The sequence below is a fragment of the Leopardus geoffroyi genome, chromosome B3 (assembly GCF_018350155.1).
Source record: "Leopardus geoffroyi isolate Oge1 chromosome B3, O.geoffroyi_Oge1_pat1.0, whole genome shotgun sequence".
In the NCBI taxonomy this organism is placed as follows: Eukaryota; Metazoa; Chordata; class Mammalia; order Carnivora; family Felidae; genus Leopardus; species Leopardus geoffroyi.
The window spans coordinates 59,674,825-59,690,589 of NC_059337.1; the positions used below are offsets into that span (position 1 = coordinate 59,674,825).

Below are 15,765 nucleotides of genomic sequence, written 5' to 3' on the forward strand. Positions count from 1 at the left end.
TTCCTTTGTTTCTTTATTTTAATCTATCAGTCAGGTGCCTGGGGGCATTCTGTTTACTGAGCCCGAGACACTTGCTGTGTTCTTCTTGCCGTACACAATTCTGATGTGCTCCGGTCAGACGGGCCTCCTCTGCCTTCATAGGCTCAGCCTGGAACCCCAGTTGTTTCCATGCAGTTTCATCTCTTGTCTTTGCTTCCCTGTGAAGCCGAGCCGCGGTGGGCCTTGTAATGTGAGAAGGACCTCTTAACCACATTGAGTGGCTATAATGAGTTGCCAGCCTCGTGGGAACTCAGATCAGAGGAAGCAAGAGAGCAGAATGTCAGCCCAGATTATCCATGTGGAGCTGACGGAAGAACTGGCTCTTAGTGGGTCCATTAACTGCATGACCCACGGCCCAGCCCAGAAGGTGAGAGCTGGGAATCGCGGGAGGCCAGGATGCTGTCTGCATGGCCCTGGCTGCTTTCCTGCCAGAGGGAGGACTCTGCCAAGATGTTACACTAAATGGAAGTAGCCAGAAGAGAGGAAGATGTGGACGGGCTTCCATCGTCTGTTTGACGGCTATCCATTGAACACTATCCTAGGCATCGGTGGATGACATAGTTTTCTGCCTTCCCAGAGCTTAAGGCTAGTGGTTTTAGTCTACTTCCAGATAATCAAATCCCACTTAACAGCAGTCATAGCTCTCTGCAAACTGTCAAGTTTCCTGATTAGCATAAAAGCAACAAGCATCCATAATGCATTGTGTGAAGCATCTATGTAGAACTGGGAAATAGATACAGAATGATCTCACTGCTTCCTTCCTGCAAACGTAAGTTCCATGGGAAAAAATGTATTTCTACTATATCCTTTCTCTATGAAAATCCAAGGGAAATACAGTACTATCCTACACATTGGTTGTGGCTAGTTATCTTATGAGACTGAGACTTTAAACATCCCTGGATGCCAAGGAATCTTGAGTATGTATGCTATAACACAAGGGCTGGCAAGATGTTACTCAAACAAAGATGGAGTATACACCAGCCATCCCTGCCTTCTCACCATGTATGAAATTCCACCTGTTAATACTTTCTAGAGCCATGACCAGTAGCCTCTGTCCCTACTGCCCACCCACCTCTGCCAAAATATAGCTGGCACACAACATAAACACACACAACCCACTGAAGTCAGCATTTCCCTGTCCAAGCCAGGTGGGGTTTTGTCCCCATTACACATACGTGCATTCACTTGTGCCTACTGCTGTGCCAGAAATATGGCTCAGAGCTTTGGCACCCTGCTTTGGAAGGCAGCATTGCCGGGGAGGCCCAGAAATGGCATCTGAAGCTGGAACTCTTCCCCCTTCACAGCTGCTTCCATGGGGAACTTACTTCAGAAAACCCTATCACTCTCTACTCTCCAAGCCTACATGTCACAAGCTTTTGTGCTGCTTTCACCCTGGGCTACAATCCGTCCAGTCACTGAAATTGGGTAAAACAAGTTATAGTTGACACTGCTTCTCTCATTAGTGTTTTCTTCTTCTGTGTTCTCTGTTTCAGCATTGGTTGGAGTTCACAAAGTCTGTGGTGAAGCAATTGAGATGTAAGTATTCATGAGAAGATGGGAAGCCTCACCCCTGGGGAGGGTGGGACAAAACCTCCCACTGATAGTAAGTCTTGGTGACTATCCACTGTTCTGACTGTGAGCTGGCCCTAAATATGTGAAGATCCTCTTAGGATGGTTCAGAAGGCTGTGCGTCCCTGTGGGGAGGGAAGTCCAGTCGTCCTCTGGGGAGGGTGTTTCCTAATGGGTACATCTTTGTCTCTGCAGCGCAGCCTCCGTTCACCATGTGTTTCCGCGTGAAGTTTTACCCTGCAGATCCTGCTGCACTGAAAGAAGAAATAACCAGGTAAGGCTGAACTTCCCTCAGCCACTCAGACCTGTTGGGGAGGATAGGAAAGAGGCACTGAAACCTCTTAGATCCTCTATTTTGGAAGCTTCTAACTCTTATGAACAAGGAATCTTCCTAAATATAACCTTACCTCTTCTGTATTTCATTTCCACATGCTTTCTTTACTCACCCCCCTCAGTAGAACTGGAATGGAGTGAGCTTCTTTTCTTCAACAAGTGTGTATACTTCATTTTAAACTAGTCATCTACAGGGGCGCCTGGGTGGCTCATTCAGTTAAGTATCTGACTCTTGATATCAGCTCACGTCATGATCTCACAGTTCATGGGATCGAGCCTCGCATCAGGCTCCACACTCACAGCACAGAGACTTCTTGGGATTCTCTCTCTCCCTCTTTCTCTCTGCCCTTCCCCTGCTTGCTTGCTCTCTCTCTCTCTTTCTCTCAAAATAAATAAAAATAAACTTAAAAAAAAAAAAGAAACTAGTCATCAACAAAGGGATTGGAGTAACTATTTAATCAAAAGCATTTTTTTTTCTTTTACCAAGGATGTGGCCCCCATGGATGTTTTTCAAGAGGGCAGGTTGCTTTTTTAGGGGATTGAAATAGACTCCAGTGGCCTAATGTACTTGAGAAATGCCGAAGTAGGACACTGAAAAATAAGCTGGGAAATACTGAAGATTTTAAATCCAAGTGGATAAACCCCCAATGTGCTAATGGATCAGGTCCGTGATAAACTCTTCATTGTGGGGATCATTCTCTGTGGCAGGCAGACAGCTGCATGGAATGAATCCTATCTCATCCAGCACCACTCGAGGATGAGAAAGAACTTTTGTGCCCACATTATCCTACAAGAGGGTCAATGAATAGGAGCTTCAAATCTTCACCAGGGTTTTGTGTATATGAGCCACATTCTCTCTGAAAGTCTTACATCCAAGATCCAGGAATGCTCTGTAACGAGGATCCTTAACTTTTATATGAGAAATATCTAATTTTGACATTAGCAAAATGTTGATGTTACCTTGTAGAGATAGGGGCCTGAGGTCAAGAGGTGATGCCAGGGAATCCTAGAACTGAGGAGACAGCTCTGCCAACTCTCCCCGCAATTCCCCAAACCTTGGACACCACAGAAATTTGGATGAGGCTGTTGCCAGTTATATAGACTCTGTCCTATAAGGCCTTGCGATCTACTTCCAGATCCTGAACTGCTTGGAGGAATTCCGAAGAAAGGAAAGAGGAGGGAAGAAGGGAGGAAGAAAGAATATGGACCTATGTTCACTTCCTGTTCCGAAGAGCGTGTCCCTAGTTTTATATCAGATAAAAGGAGCTGAAGTTTCTCTGAGAAGGAAAACGAGGAAAGGGGGAGAGAAGAGGGCAAGAAACAGGACTAATTAATACAAAGGAAGCGCAGAAGTAGGACAGAGAGGAAAAGTGGCTTCTTCACATGGGCCCCAGTGGAGGGTGGGGGGAGTCTTGCAGTGGAGTTGGAAGCATGAGGAATGTTGTTTGCTTTGGATGTTTGGGGCAGTGCGTACGCACCAACTTTGAAGCACTGAGGCCAGTGAAATGTGTAGTTAGAACCAAACCTCATGCTCCTTACTGGGCACAGAAACTGCAGGTTTGGGGCACCTGGGTGTCTCGGTCAGTTAAGCATCTGACCTTTGATTTTGGCTCAGGTCATGATCTCATGGTTTATGAGATCAAGCCCCACATTGGGCTCCGTGCTGAGCATGGAGCCTGCTTGAGATACTCTCTCTTTCCCTCTGCCCCTCTCCCCCACTTACACTCTCTCTCTAAAATAAATTTGAAAGAAAAGAAAAGAAGAGGAAAGAAGGGAGGGAGGAGGGAGAGATGGAAGGAAGGAAGGAAGGAAGGAAGGAAGGAAGGAAGGAAGGAAGGAAGGAAAGGGAAGGGAGGAAGGAAAGGAAGGAAAGGAAGGAAGAAAGGAAGAGGGAGGAAGAAAGAAAGAAAAAAAGGAAGGAGGGAAGGAACAAACTGCAAGTTCTGATTGTCCACGTGGAAGTGGACGTGGCTCTACTTTGCTTCTGAAAACCAAGCTCATCCACATGACAGGAGAAATCTTGTAGTTTTAGGCAGGAGAGTAAGAGTAGAACCCCTATGAATGACAACTTAAACAGAGGACTTTTGGCAAAGCACTAGCCTGCCCTGCTCAGGACCCCCAGAGGATTTACCTCACTCTGAGCCTGTCCCAGGCCCTCCCCACTCCCCCTGCTCCCTGCTTTCCTGCCAAAAGAGGTGATGGTGCCAGGGCCGACCCAGAAGTCCACACTCCCGTCCACGTGTCTGGACAAATTTAACACACCTTTCTTGAGAACCCAGCACCTTGCCTCCTAACACCACACATCAGGATCGTCTGGTTTCCACCTCACTAGACCAACAGTGGGGATGACAGGGATTATTCTAACAACTCATTGAGCGGCCAGTAAGAACACAGCAGACACATGGCTTTCTGATTTGATTAAAGGGCAAAAACACATGGTTATCTTGGCCCTTAGGAGGAGCTCTTAACACAATTTTCTAAGTCAAATGTTATTACATAATACTAATGTACAGACTCTCCTGCCCAAGAAGAAGCATAGACCTGGAAGCTCAGATCCTATTTCTGTCACTTCTTGGCTCTGTGGCCTTGGACATAAGATATTTAATCTGTCTGACCTTCAGACCCCTTATTTATAAAATGAGAAGAGTAACATCTACCACCTAGAATTGTTGGGAGAACTGACCACTACACTGGGATCTTGCACTTAGTAATACACCACCACCACCACCCCCCCGCCCCCGCCAGCAAGGCTTGCACTGAGCAGAGACTGCCAGATTGATTACATGGTCCGTGCACCCCAAGGGCTCTGCATGGGACGTGAGTACAATTAGTTCTGGCTTTTCTCCTTTGTTGATGTGAAAAAGGTACTTTTCTGATAATCCCTACTCCTCCTCTGTCCTTTTCCCCCACCAGCTAGAATCCTAACACTTAAGGAGCTAACTTTTGAGGATTCAGAAAGAAAGCCATCCCTGGTAATCAGTCATCCAAGTCCTCATGGTACAGCATGGGGACCAAGTCCAGGCCTCTCTCCAAGTCAGCCGACTTCAAAGGCACAGACAAAGGCGCTGAAGCTCCCCTGCTTCCGCATACATCTGTGCTGAGCATCCTTGACTGTTTTCCCCTTGCTCTCCACCTCACCAACCTTCCTTCCCTAGAATACATCTTCCAAGCATTGTTGGGGGTGTGAACCCCAGAATGCCTGGGCCTGATTTAGAGTCTTTGTGCCTCCCCTTCCCCAAGGCATTCTGTGGAGGCCTTGGAATTAGCCGCATCTTTCTCCTCATTCATGTCTCTGATGATCTTGAGAAAGTGGGTACCTGCCCCAGCCTCACTAATTACCCATAATTCATTCCTGGCTTAAAGTCCTCCATGCCACCTTTCTGCCAAGCCAATTTAGCTGTCAGTGTGTTTTTTCCTAGTGATATTGGTCCTAAATTTCAATGCCATCTCAGCTATTCCCATAAAGGCAGACTGAGAGGAGGGGATGAAATAGGGAGTAAAGAACTGTGCTTCAATTTATCTCTTGGACTCTTCCCAGATGATAAATTTAGTTGCCAAATCCTGATTAATCTCTTTTGTCATTTTGTAAAGTAATAAATAGATTTTCTTGTCTGAGCTAGAGACAAGGCAGAGAAAATGGGGATTAGGCACCAGATTTAGCGTTTAACAGGGACCGCAGGTGTATGAACTCTGGAAAGATCAAATAATAGAAAGAAACTGAGTGCAAATGGGGCCCCACCTTCTAAGGAAACAAAGCTGCCTGACATGTGTTTGAGCAGGTGCTCAAAAAAAAAAAAAATGTTAATGGAATGAATGAATCTCTTCATGAATGGAGTTTATAGGTCATTTATTCCTTCAGTGAATATCACTTGAGCCTAGCTTAGGCTAAGATGGACTGGCAAGCTTTTTCTATAAATAGTAAGTATTTTAGACATTGTGTACCATATGGTCTCTGTCATAACTGCTCGGTTCTGTCTTTGCAGTGTGAACGCAGCCAGAGACGATACCTAAATGAATGAGTATGGCTGCGTTCCAATAAAATTTTTTGTTTTTTAAAGTTTATTTATTTTTTGAGGGGGGGGGGAGGGACAGAGAGAAGGGGACAGAGGATCTGAAGCAGGCTGCATGCTGACAGTAGAGAGCCCTGTGCGGGACTCGAACTCATGACCTGAGCTAAAGTCAGATACTTAACTGACTGAGTCATCCAGGTGCCCCTAAAATTTTGCCTTATTTCATTGGAAACTCTGGTGGCAGGCCATAGTTTGCTGACCCCAGACCAAGGAATCAAAAAGAACTGGGTATAAATTCTAGGTTGTTCTTTAACTAGCTGTGTGACCAAGCAAGCAACAGTCTCCGCAGTCAGTCAGTTTCTTCATCTATGAAGCACAATAAAAACAGCAGTCACCTCAGAGTCACTGTGAGGATTGCATGAGACAGTACGTGTTCAACAGTACAGTGTGGTGGTGCCTGGCTGGCTCAGTTGGTAGAATGTATGACTCCTGATCTCAGGGTTGTAAGTTTGAGGCCCATGTTGGACGTGGAGCAAATAAAATGAAACAAAAAAACACAGTACAATGTGTGGCTCACAACATGCACTCAGTAAATCACTATTGTTTTGTTATTGTTTTGTATCTGTCTCTCCCCACTGGAATGTAAACTCCATTAAGAGTAGGGACTCAGTTTTGTTCCCTTCTGTATTCCCAGAACCCATGACAGTGCCTGGCACAGTAAGTGCTCAGAACTGGATGGAGGGATGGAGGGATGGATGGTGGCTGGGAGGGAGGGCAATTAGGTGAGCTAAGTAAAGATGTACAAGCTCTCTAGAAGAATATTAAAAGTGAATTAAAAAATCATCTCTGACTCCAAGGAGCTTGCAGGCTAGTATGGGGGAAGAAAACATTCTAAACATGATTAAAGAAAAGGGGTGGTACAAAATAGAGGAGGCCAGGGAAAGAGTCTGATAAAGGAAAGTTGAGTCCAAAGAAAAAAAATCTTGGGAGAAACTCTTCAGGAGACACCACTGCTTTCCTGAAGTCAGAACTTTTAATTCTGGAAATATCTGTGGATTCGTCTCTACACTTTGATATCAGAAAGCACAGTGCCACAGCCAATACCTTGGAGAGATGTACATGTCACAGAAAGATAATTTTCCTTGGCTGTCTTTTAGGTTTTCACTTGCTCTGCCATCAGACGGTCCCAATTCACACCTCCCTCAATTTAGGACAATGTTGGCATTAAAACAAAAATGGAGGTGAGGCCAGGAAGAGATAAGTAAAGTTTACCCAAAAACGTGTCCGAAGGAACAGGCTTGTCTTAAATCTGGTCTAAAGCTGATTTCTTGTTCGGTTCCGATGAGAATTTCTCCCTGATGACACAGTTCTCTTGCCTGTATTCAGGACCCCTTTCTTGCTAACTGACAACTAACTGAATTACCACGGGGGTAGGAAAAGCACCAGGCCTTGAGTCAGGAGATCTTCCTTGACTCTGATCACTGTGTCACCTCAGAAAAGTCACTCTATATGTATAGCCTCTGTTTCCTCGCCTATGAGAGAATTAGGCTCTACAGCTCCTATTCTGAGGTTCTAAGATTGGGTAACCAAGCCAGCCTGTTCATCAGGAGCTGGGAACGCTACATGGCCCTGGCAGGCTGATCTCCTGGCTGGAAACAAAGTGGCCCTAGTGGCGGTATCTCAGGCAACAAGAGAGACTTCCTTAGGCCCATGCATGGCAGGGGAGAATGTGCCAGGTTCTCTTGAGAATAGGTCTAAGAATGCTGTGGGTCACGTGGGATATATTTTCATGTCCAGCAACAGTGAGTCATTGGTTACCTCCTTCAGTGAATAAAACATGAAGCTTGATGAAAGCCACTGTAGCAGAAAAGGGAGGGGGGACCCCTAATACAACTCTGTACCCTGAAGCTGTTGGCCGATTCCTTCTTGGACTTAGTGACTTGCTGCTAACAAACAGAATAAAGCAGAAGTGATAGTGTCTGAGACGAGGTCATAAAGAAGTGAATCCTCCTGTCAGGCCTATAGATGTTGGTCTTGAGTTCATTTCTTCTTGTCATCTAAAGAATGTGCTTTGATTTTTTTTTTTTAGGATGTTGACTTGCCCCTCCTTCCCCTACCCCCTCCAATTGCTGCACAATTGTCTAACAATGTTCCTGTGGCCTTACCCTTGACCCCCCTGTAGATGTCCTACCTCCAAAAGTCTGAATAAACCCCACCCAGCAGTGGAAAGCCTGTTTCCTTTCCAGCTCACTGGAGGCACCTGCCATGCACCCATTGATAAAGATGCCTGATAAAGATAATGGTTCTCAGGGTGAGGAGGAGCATGTCCCCCCTGGGTGGGAAGGGAGCAAATCAGAAGGCTTCAGCAGGGCTTTTATCAAACCCAGGAGCAAGAAGATACACACAGATTCTGATGTGCTCTCCCCCGACCCCAGGGGATGTTTTCCTCACCACCACATTGAGAATCAGTGCCCAGAGCCTTGTTGTCCATTTCAGCTATCTCCTTTAGTCCAGTATCCCTGAATTGTAGCACAGAGAGCTGTAGAAGGAGTGATATATGAACTCAGGCCCAGGGAATGATCAGTGAGTGAGGGACAAAAGATTTGCTTCCATGTCCCGCCAAAGGGACAGGGCCATTTAACAGTGACTAAGAGCCAACCTCAGGAGTCTTACAGTCAGTCCTGAATTTGAATCCTGACTCCGCCACTTCCCAGTTGTGTGCCCTTGAGAAAATTACTTAAGCCTCAGTTTCCTTATCTTAAAAAGGGGGGATGATACAACACTGTATGTTAACTATATTGGAATTAAATTTTTTCTAGAAGGGGGGGTGGATCATAGTACCTATTTCAAAGTATTAAGTGAGAATTAGATGAGCTATGCATGCAAAGTACGTAACACCTGGCCTGGCAGATAGGAAGTGCTCAGTACACATCAGCTACTATCAGCTGTTGCTCTTGATGTCCTGCTTCTACTGAGGTGAGAGTTTTCTCTGTTTGAAGAAATGCTAGCCACAGGTTTCTATGCTTCCTTCACTGCTATTGAGCTCAGCCAATAATTGAAGGCCGTTCCACATATGGACAGATTGGTTTGGCAAGCTGAGGCAGAACTCTTCCTTGGGCTGGTTCCTTCATGCTCCATTCCACTTCTTAAGAAGAAACATCAGCCAGAGTCCTAGGCAGGGAGAAGCCCAACTGGCCCCTCTCTGCTGACACAGGTTTCTTTTTCAGCATCGAATGGGCCAGGGCTGGCTCCTTCCAAAACCCAACACTGGGAGGGAGGACACAGTGCTTTTGCCAGGAAGCACCGTTTCTGTTTAGAGCTACCGAAGGAAACTAACAAGTTGTTTTGAATTGAATCCCAAATCAGTTCAGGGCAAAGTACTTAAAAAAGTCTTCAGGGAAATGGAAAATATGTTTGTTCTGTGGTGCCATTTTAAGTTTTTGTTTTTAAAATTCATTTAAATTCATTTAAAATTCATTAAAAAATTTCACAGGCTTATATTACATACTTATGTCTTTAAAGAAATCAGAGAAATCCTTTATAGTTCACCCTCTCTTTTCTCTCTAGGTATTTAGTCTTCCTACAGATCAAAAGGGATCTCTACCATGGCCGTCTCCTCTGTAAAACATCAGATGCTGCCTTGTTAGCAGCTTATATCCTTCAAGGTAATGACTTTTGACAGGATGAATGAACTTGCTTTCATGCTAAGTACTGATTATTTCAGTCACCACAGATGACTACTTCTTGGATATAAACAGTATCTAACTTGAAGCAGAGTCTAGGTTGGAGAGCTTCTTTGCCTAGCCTCCTTAGTCCCAGAAAACTCTGACCACTCAACCCTAAACTGTGCCTAAGGTCTTCCTGTGGGCTTCTTTAGGTCATCATGACTCTGTTTGGGATTTCCTCCACCCTTGGTTGATAGAGTTACTGGGACTCTGGAGAGTCATCTGAATCAATTTTTCTAAGACTTTACATGCAAATCTCAAAGGTGTGAAGTATCTTGGAATTCTGGTTTCTCAGAGACCTTTCCATTCAGAGTGTTCAAAGTTGAAATGTTTACAAGTAACAGATATATTTCCTAACATGCTAATAATGTAGAGTTGAGTCTGTATCCAGCAGATTCCCAAACTGCCTTTTTTTTTTTTTTTTTTTTTTTTTTTGCAAAACATTGGGAAAGGTATGCACTCTTCATCTATGTGATGCCTTCTCCTTCCATGAAGTACAGGGGCTCCTGAGTGCCACTTCTAAGGCTTCCCTTAGTCCTTAGGCCTGAACTGTCCCCAGATTGTTCAGGACTACACTAAAATCATGAAGTTTCCTTCAAAGAATCTGAACTCTTAATTGGAAATCTGTGAACTCCAGGAAGCTACTTTGTGGAGAGAACCTGGAAAATGCTTGCCAAAAAGAAACTTCAGTTCCTCTGTTAAGAGAAATATCATAGCTGTGTTAAGAATGTAAGTCAGGGGTACCTGGGTGGCTCAGTCAGTTAAGCGTCCAACTTCAGTGTAGGTCATGATCTCATGGTTCGTGAGTTCAAGCCCTTTATTTGGGGGGGGGGGGGGGGGGGGGGGTTGCTGGTGCCCAGAGCCTGGAGTCTGCTTTGGATTCTGTGTCTTATTCTCCCTCTGCCCCTCCCCTGTTCGAGCTCTGTCTCTCTGTCAAAAATAAACACACATTAAAAAAAAGTTTTTGAAAAAGAATGTGAAAGTCAACACATAGCAAGTTTGACTTCTGAGAGTCCTGTTTTTAAAAAAATCACCTAACCAGCAACTCTAGAAGGTGCCTACCTAAGCTACCCAACTAGAGCTAAGCAACTCTAAGCTACCCAAAGAGGCCCCTTTCATTTTTAAAGGAGAAAACCTGGTGTTAAGTGAGATTTTAAACTCTATTATTTCCTTCAGTTTTACCCTCACAACATTGAATTTTTCTTTTTCTTTTTTTCCTTTAAAAAAGTAGTTGATGTCCAATATTGATGTTTTCTACTTGGAGCTTTCTAAATAAAATCATAATAAATGACTTCATGGCTCACGGTCACTCTGGACTGTAGGCCCTGGGAAGCTTTTAGTCTCTTGCAGAACGATAGAAATTCCCAAGTAATTTGGAAGACACAATGAGTAGCTTTGTGCACAAGTACAATATTCAGCTGTGAGAGGAGGGCACATTTTCCTCTTAATATTTATTCTCCCCTCAAGATTTCGCACAGGCCCTGGTTGTGGTTCTCACTAACGAAGGAGAAAGGACAAATACAAAGCAGCTGGCACTTCTAACATACTTTCTCCTAACATAGGCACGATGTTCCCTGTGGAGCCCTTCCTGTGCAGAGGACTGGGTTCTGATCTGCTTTGTGGAGAGCGTCATGGGCCCACCACACTACCCTATGGAAATCTCACTGATCTGAGATCCTGGCAGCTTTAGGGATGGACTCTTTGTCTCTCTACATGGGTAGAGGAGAAACAGCGCCCCATTCAGGAAGCTAGGAAATCAGCCTTAGGACCTGGTGCTCCAGAACTCAAAGACCAGTTTCAGTCTTCTACTCTTGAGGTTCTCTCAGAGGGGCGTGGCACCTGGTCAATGGCACCCTCAATGAATATTTACTCAAATACATTCACTTGATTTGATTTGATTTGATTTGATTTGATTTGATTTGATTTGATTTGATTTGATTTTGACTGAGAGTGGAGTTCTGAGTTTGGGTCATGGCTCATTCATCAATGTGTCCCTGCTAAAATCCTCAAAACTGACACTTTAGACTTCTGATCTGGCTCAGGCCCAAGAGGCTCTCTCTTCCTGATGCAGCTCGGTTTCTTGTGCTGCCACCAAGAGCTATGATCCCAGGACCTTTTCTCAAGGCTGAATAGATAAAGACCGTGATGCAAGCTTCTGCTTTTCTATTGGATGTTTACTTGTGGTGACCACAGAATACAGGCTTGGCTCTGGTATCTCTGCTTAGACTTGATATCACCCCAGGGTGCACATCTGGGAAAACAAGGGTGGGGCATGCTTCTTCTGAGGAGCACTCCTTCCACCTAACCCACAGCCACACTCAAGATCCACTGTTCTTTGGAAATGTGGTGTGTGCTTTGGCTTTTGCTCTGTGTGTTCATCTCTTGTTGCTTTACCAGTGCTGATTTACCTACCTCCACAACTGTTTTACTCTGCTTTCCTTTTGCAAGCGGAGATTGGGGATTATGACCCAGGGAAACACCCTGAAGGCTACAGCTCCAAGTTCCAGTTTTTCCCGAAACATTCAGAGAAGCTGGAAAGGAAAATTGCTGAGATTCACAAGACAGAACTCAGGTATGTGATACTCAGTTGAGGCTCAGGACACTCTGTCCCCCACAGCCTGAGCATACAAGCCCCATGCTGCATCCTGACTCCGGGATGTACCATTTTCAGCATTGCACTGACAGCACAACCCCAAGCCCTATAGCGTAGGCTGAAGCCCAAGGGCAAGAGGGACATTGTATTGTAAGGAAAACAGAGAGAGATTGGCCTCTGAAAAGTATTCACGTTACTAAGATAAATGATGAGACAGAGGAAGAAGCACGGACTGGGGAAAAGGAAAAAAAAAAAAACATAAACAGCAGAAGAGAAAAAAGTGAGGAGGCATATGAAACATGGGCAAGCCTCTGCCTTCAGTCTGTGACAGTGTGATAGGTGGCTTCTGGGTCAGGGGATGGGACTGTGCAGAGCTGGCCTAGTTTATGAACACTGGGGGTGCCCTGAGAGCTCTTGGTTCAGGGGCTGTGTCTTCAGCACTGCCTCACTCAACCCCACAGCACTGCACAGAAGGAAGGGGCAGAGAAGAGGCTGGAAGCAGGGGGCTTGTCCTCCTCAGATTCTTAGTTTTTTCAGAATATGCCACCTTCCATAAAATAGCATTAACGTGTCCTTTCACCCACGTGAAATAGGATTTTCTACAAAGATTGATTTAAAGAAAAAAAAGGCAACAATAGAGTGTATGGGCTCTACTTTGTGTGGCATTCTGGAGCACATATGCCCCAAACTGATAAACTATGAAGAAAAAGGCCATATACACTGTAGCACTGTAAAATAAAACATATTAGTACATTACAATTTTTAGAAATCTTTGTCAATGTTGGTGTAACTACCTTTCTGGGGAAGGATAATGCCGAAGTGGGGGGAAAGACATTTCTAGCATTAATATTAAGTTTAAACTAGTTCCTACCCTGACTCCCTGAGCCCCCCCACCCCAAAACACAAAATCCTCACTTACACTCAGAATATTCTACCAACAATTATGTCCCTAAAGCCTCCTTAGCCTTTGCAAGCAGACCACCTGCCCAGAGCGTGTGGCAGGGACTGGCTCCCTCCCTCCCAGGGGAATGGAGACACCTAACAGAGGTAGAATCCTAGCAGCTCTCCATCCTTCTCCAGCCCCATCCCTCTCCCAGTACTGGTGTGTTCTTGCCAAAGCTGGAGGGCTCCTCCCATCACTGTTAGGGAAACAGCGGCCCCTTGTGGTAAAGGTCAGAACAAACATCGACCTTTGAGAAGGCTCATGGTTTGTTCAAAGGAGACTTCAGGGCAGTCCTGGGACAGCCAAGAGGCGCTGCCAGGAGGGTTTTAGGAGGTGTGAGAGCAGTGGGGACAGTCATCCAGAAACCTATTAGGAGACAGGGGATCCCCCAGGAAATGATGCCCACTTTGAGGGCCCCGGAGGTTTGGGCCAGCTCCAAGACTGGATGGAGCCCACAAGATCTTCCAGCTTCCAGACAGGGAATGAAGAAGCTCCCTGGAAGGGGCAGTGGTTCTCAGCTGCCCCTGGTGCCCAGCGTTCTGTCTGCCTCACAAACATTTCCCAGGCACCTTCTCTGCACCTCAGGTGCTCTGGCAGATGTAGGAATCTGCAGTCAACATAATGCCTACTTGCACGGGCTGGCTGCATCACTAGCATGTGGAAATGTGTGTTTCCTTCCTCCAACTCTAACATGAGCTCCTGGAAGGCCCAGATTGTGCAATGTATTTCTTGGTAGATTTTACACAAGCAACATGGAGACTTGCACATAAATGTGCTGATTGACACCCATCCAGAAGGACACTAGGGAGAATCTGGCCTGCACCTCCTTGTCATCCTGCACTTACCAGTATTACTCAAGACAAATAATGAACTTAGACATGAGCAGCTCAGTCTCACCCACCAGCCATCGGAGTCACTGTTGACTTGACAAATTGCCCACCCCTCCTCACACTGAAACCTACCCAACATCTGCAGGAGTGTGTCTGCTCCACCAGGAATCCAGACCCTGAGGGCAGCCAAGGAGACACTGCCACCTGTTCTGTGTGGAGCTCATGAAAGGACCTCCTCACGAGGTAGCTGGAAGGGAATGATGCTAGAGACCCCTTCCTCAGATGACTGGGCACCAGAGGTGCTTTCTTCCTTTCACAGTCATCACCCCATGGACAGACAGACCGCTATTGTGGTCTGGGGAGCTCAGCACTGTCTCCTGCTGTGTCTCTTCACCCTCCATTCCCAAGTTCCCTGCTGGTAAAGGAAGAGGGTTGGGCAGCACCAGCAAGATATACAGGTCTCTGCTTTGTATTTCAGTCATAAGTCAAGACAAGAAACCCATGGCCTGTAGTCAGCCTACAAGTGTGTTTTGTTTGCCCCCGGAGTATTTAAAATTGAGAAATAGTACATAGAAATCAGTATCTCTGACTGCTCTTTGAAAAGCACATCCAGCGGTGCTCGGCCCTGTATTCCCACAGGACTAGTCTTAGAGCTGAGGAGCAGCTGCCCTCATTAGATGGGGTAGCACTTCTCAGTTTGCCATAGTGACCCCAACCCCACCACTCCCTACTGTACACCCCATGTCATTTATTATGTAGCTGGCCTCAGTCTGAGGACATCTGAGTTTCTGACCCCAGACAGGAGTCTCTGAAGATTGGACTATAAGGCTTACCCTGAGCGCTTTTTATTTATTTATTTATTTATTTATTTATTTATTTATTTATTCATTCATTCATTCATTCATTCATTTATTTATTTTTGAGAGACAGAGACAGCGTGAGCAGGGGAGGGGCAGAGAGAGAGGGAGACACAGAATCAGAAGCAGGCTCCAGGCTCCAAGCTGTCAGCACAGAACCCGATGCGGGACTCGAACCCACAAACTGTGAGATCATGACCTGAGCCCAAGTCGGACGCTTAACCGACTGAGCCACGTAGGCGCCCCACCCTGAGCGCTTCTTAATGGAAAGTTTACCTCAGGAATCTAAGAGAACAGGAAACCCTGAAATCATCTCATTTCCTTTTATTCCAGTGGTCAAACACCAGCAACATCAGAGCTGAACTTTTTAAGAAAAGCACAGACATTGGAGACGTACGGAGTGGACCCTCACCCATGTAAGGTAAGACCCCTGTGGTCTGAGACCACTGACCTTGCCTCCTCCCAAGGGCAACAGGCAGGGAAGAAGCACATGCCTGCACCATCCACCTTCAGGATCTGGTTGATTGGCTCTTTTAGTGACAGATGCCAGAAAAAAAAATGTCTCTCCTCTTGGAAACTCCCCTGGCTTCCATGCTGCATAATTTTGTGGTGCCACATCAATGTCGGAGGGTCCCAGGCAAAGTCAATCTAAATAACAAATCCAAAGCTGAGGCCCCACTTTGGCTGCAGTGTGTAATTTGGTGGAAATGAAGAGAGAGGATGTGGAAGTCCCCCCACAGGGAATGATCAGAGGCCGCTCAGCGGACTGCCCACCCTTCCCTGACCTGTAATCTAGTTTCTTTCCAAGAGCGGATTTTATTGACTGCAATAGCGTAAGTCACTGCGCGGAACTGCAGTGGAGTAGC

The 15,765-nt window shown here is 45.8% G+C and overlaps 1 protein-coding gene across 11 annotated transcripts in view; it reads left to right on the forward strand.

The window, feature by feature from the left end:
* The window catches only part of FRMD5 (FERM domain containing 5), a 321,525-nt gene that overhangs the window by 278,098 nt on the left and 27,662 nt on the right, over positions 1–15,765 (forward strand). For all 11 annotated transcript variants that reach the window (XM_045449914.1, XM_045449920.1, XM_045449918.1 and 8 more), the window contains 5 exons: positions 1,533–1,575; positions 1,804–1,882; positions 9,519–9,616; positions 12,125–12,248; positions 15,233–15,320. In XM_045449914.1, the coding sequence (XP_045305870.1) occupies positions 1,533–1,575; positions 1,804–1,882; positions 9,519–9,616; positions 12,125–12,248; positions 15,233–15,320 (432 nt within the window). The remainder of the gene's footprint in view (positions 1–1,532; positions 1,576–1,803; positions 1,883–9,518; positions 9,617–12,124; positions 12,249–15,232; positions 15,321–15,765) is intronic.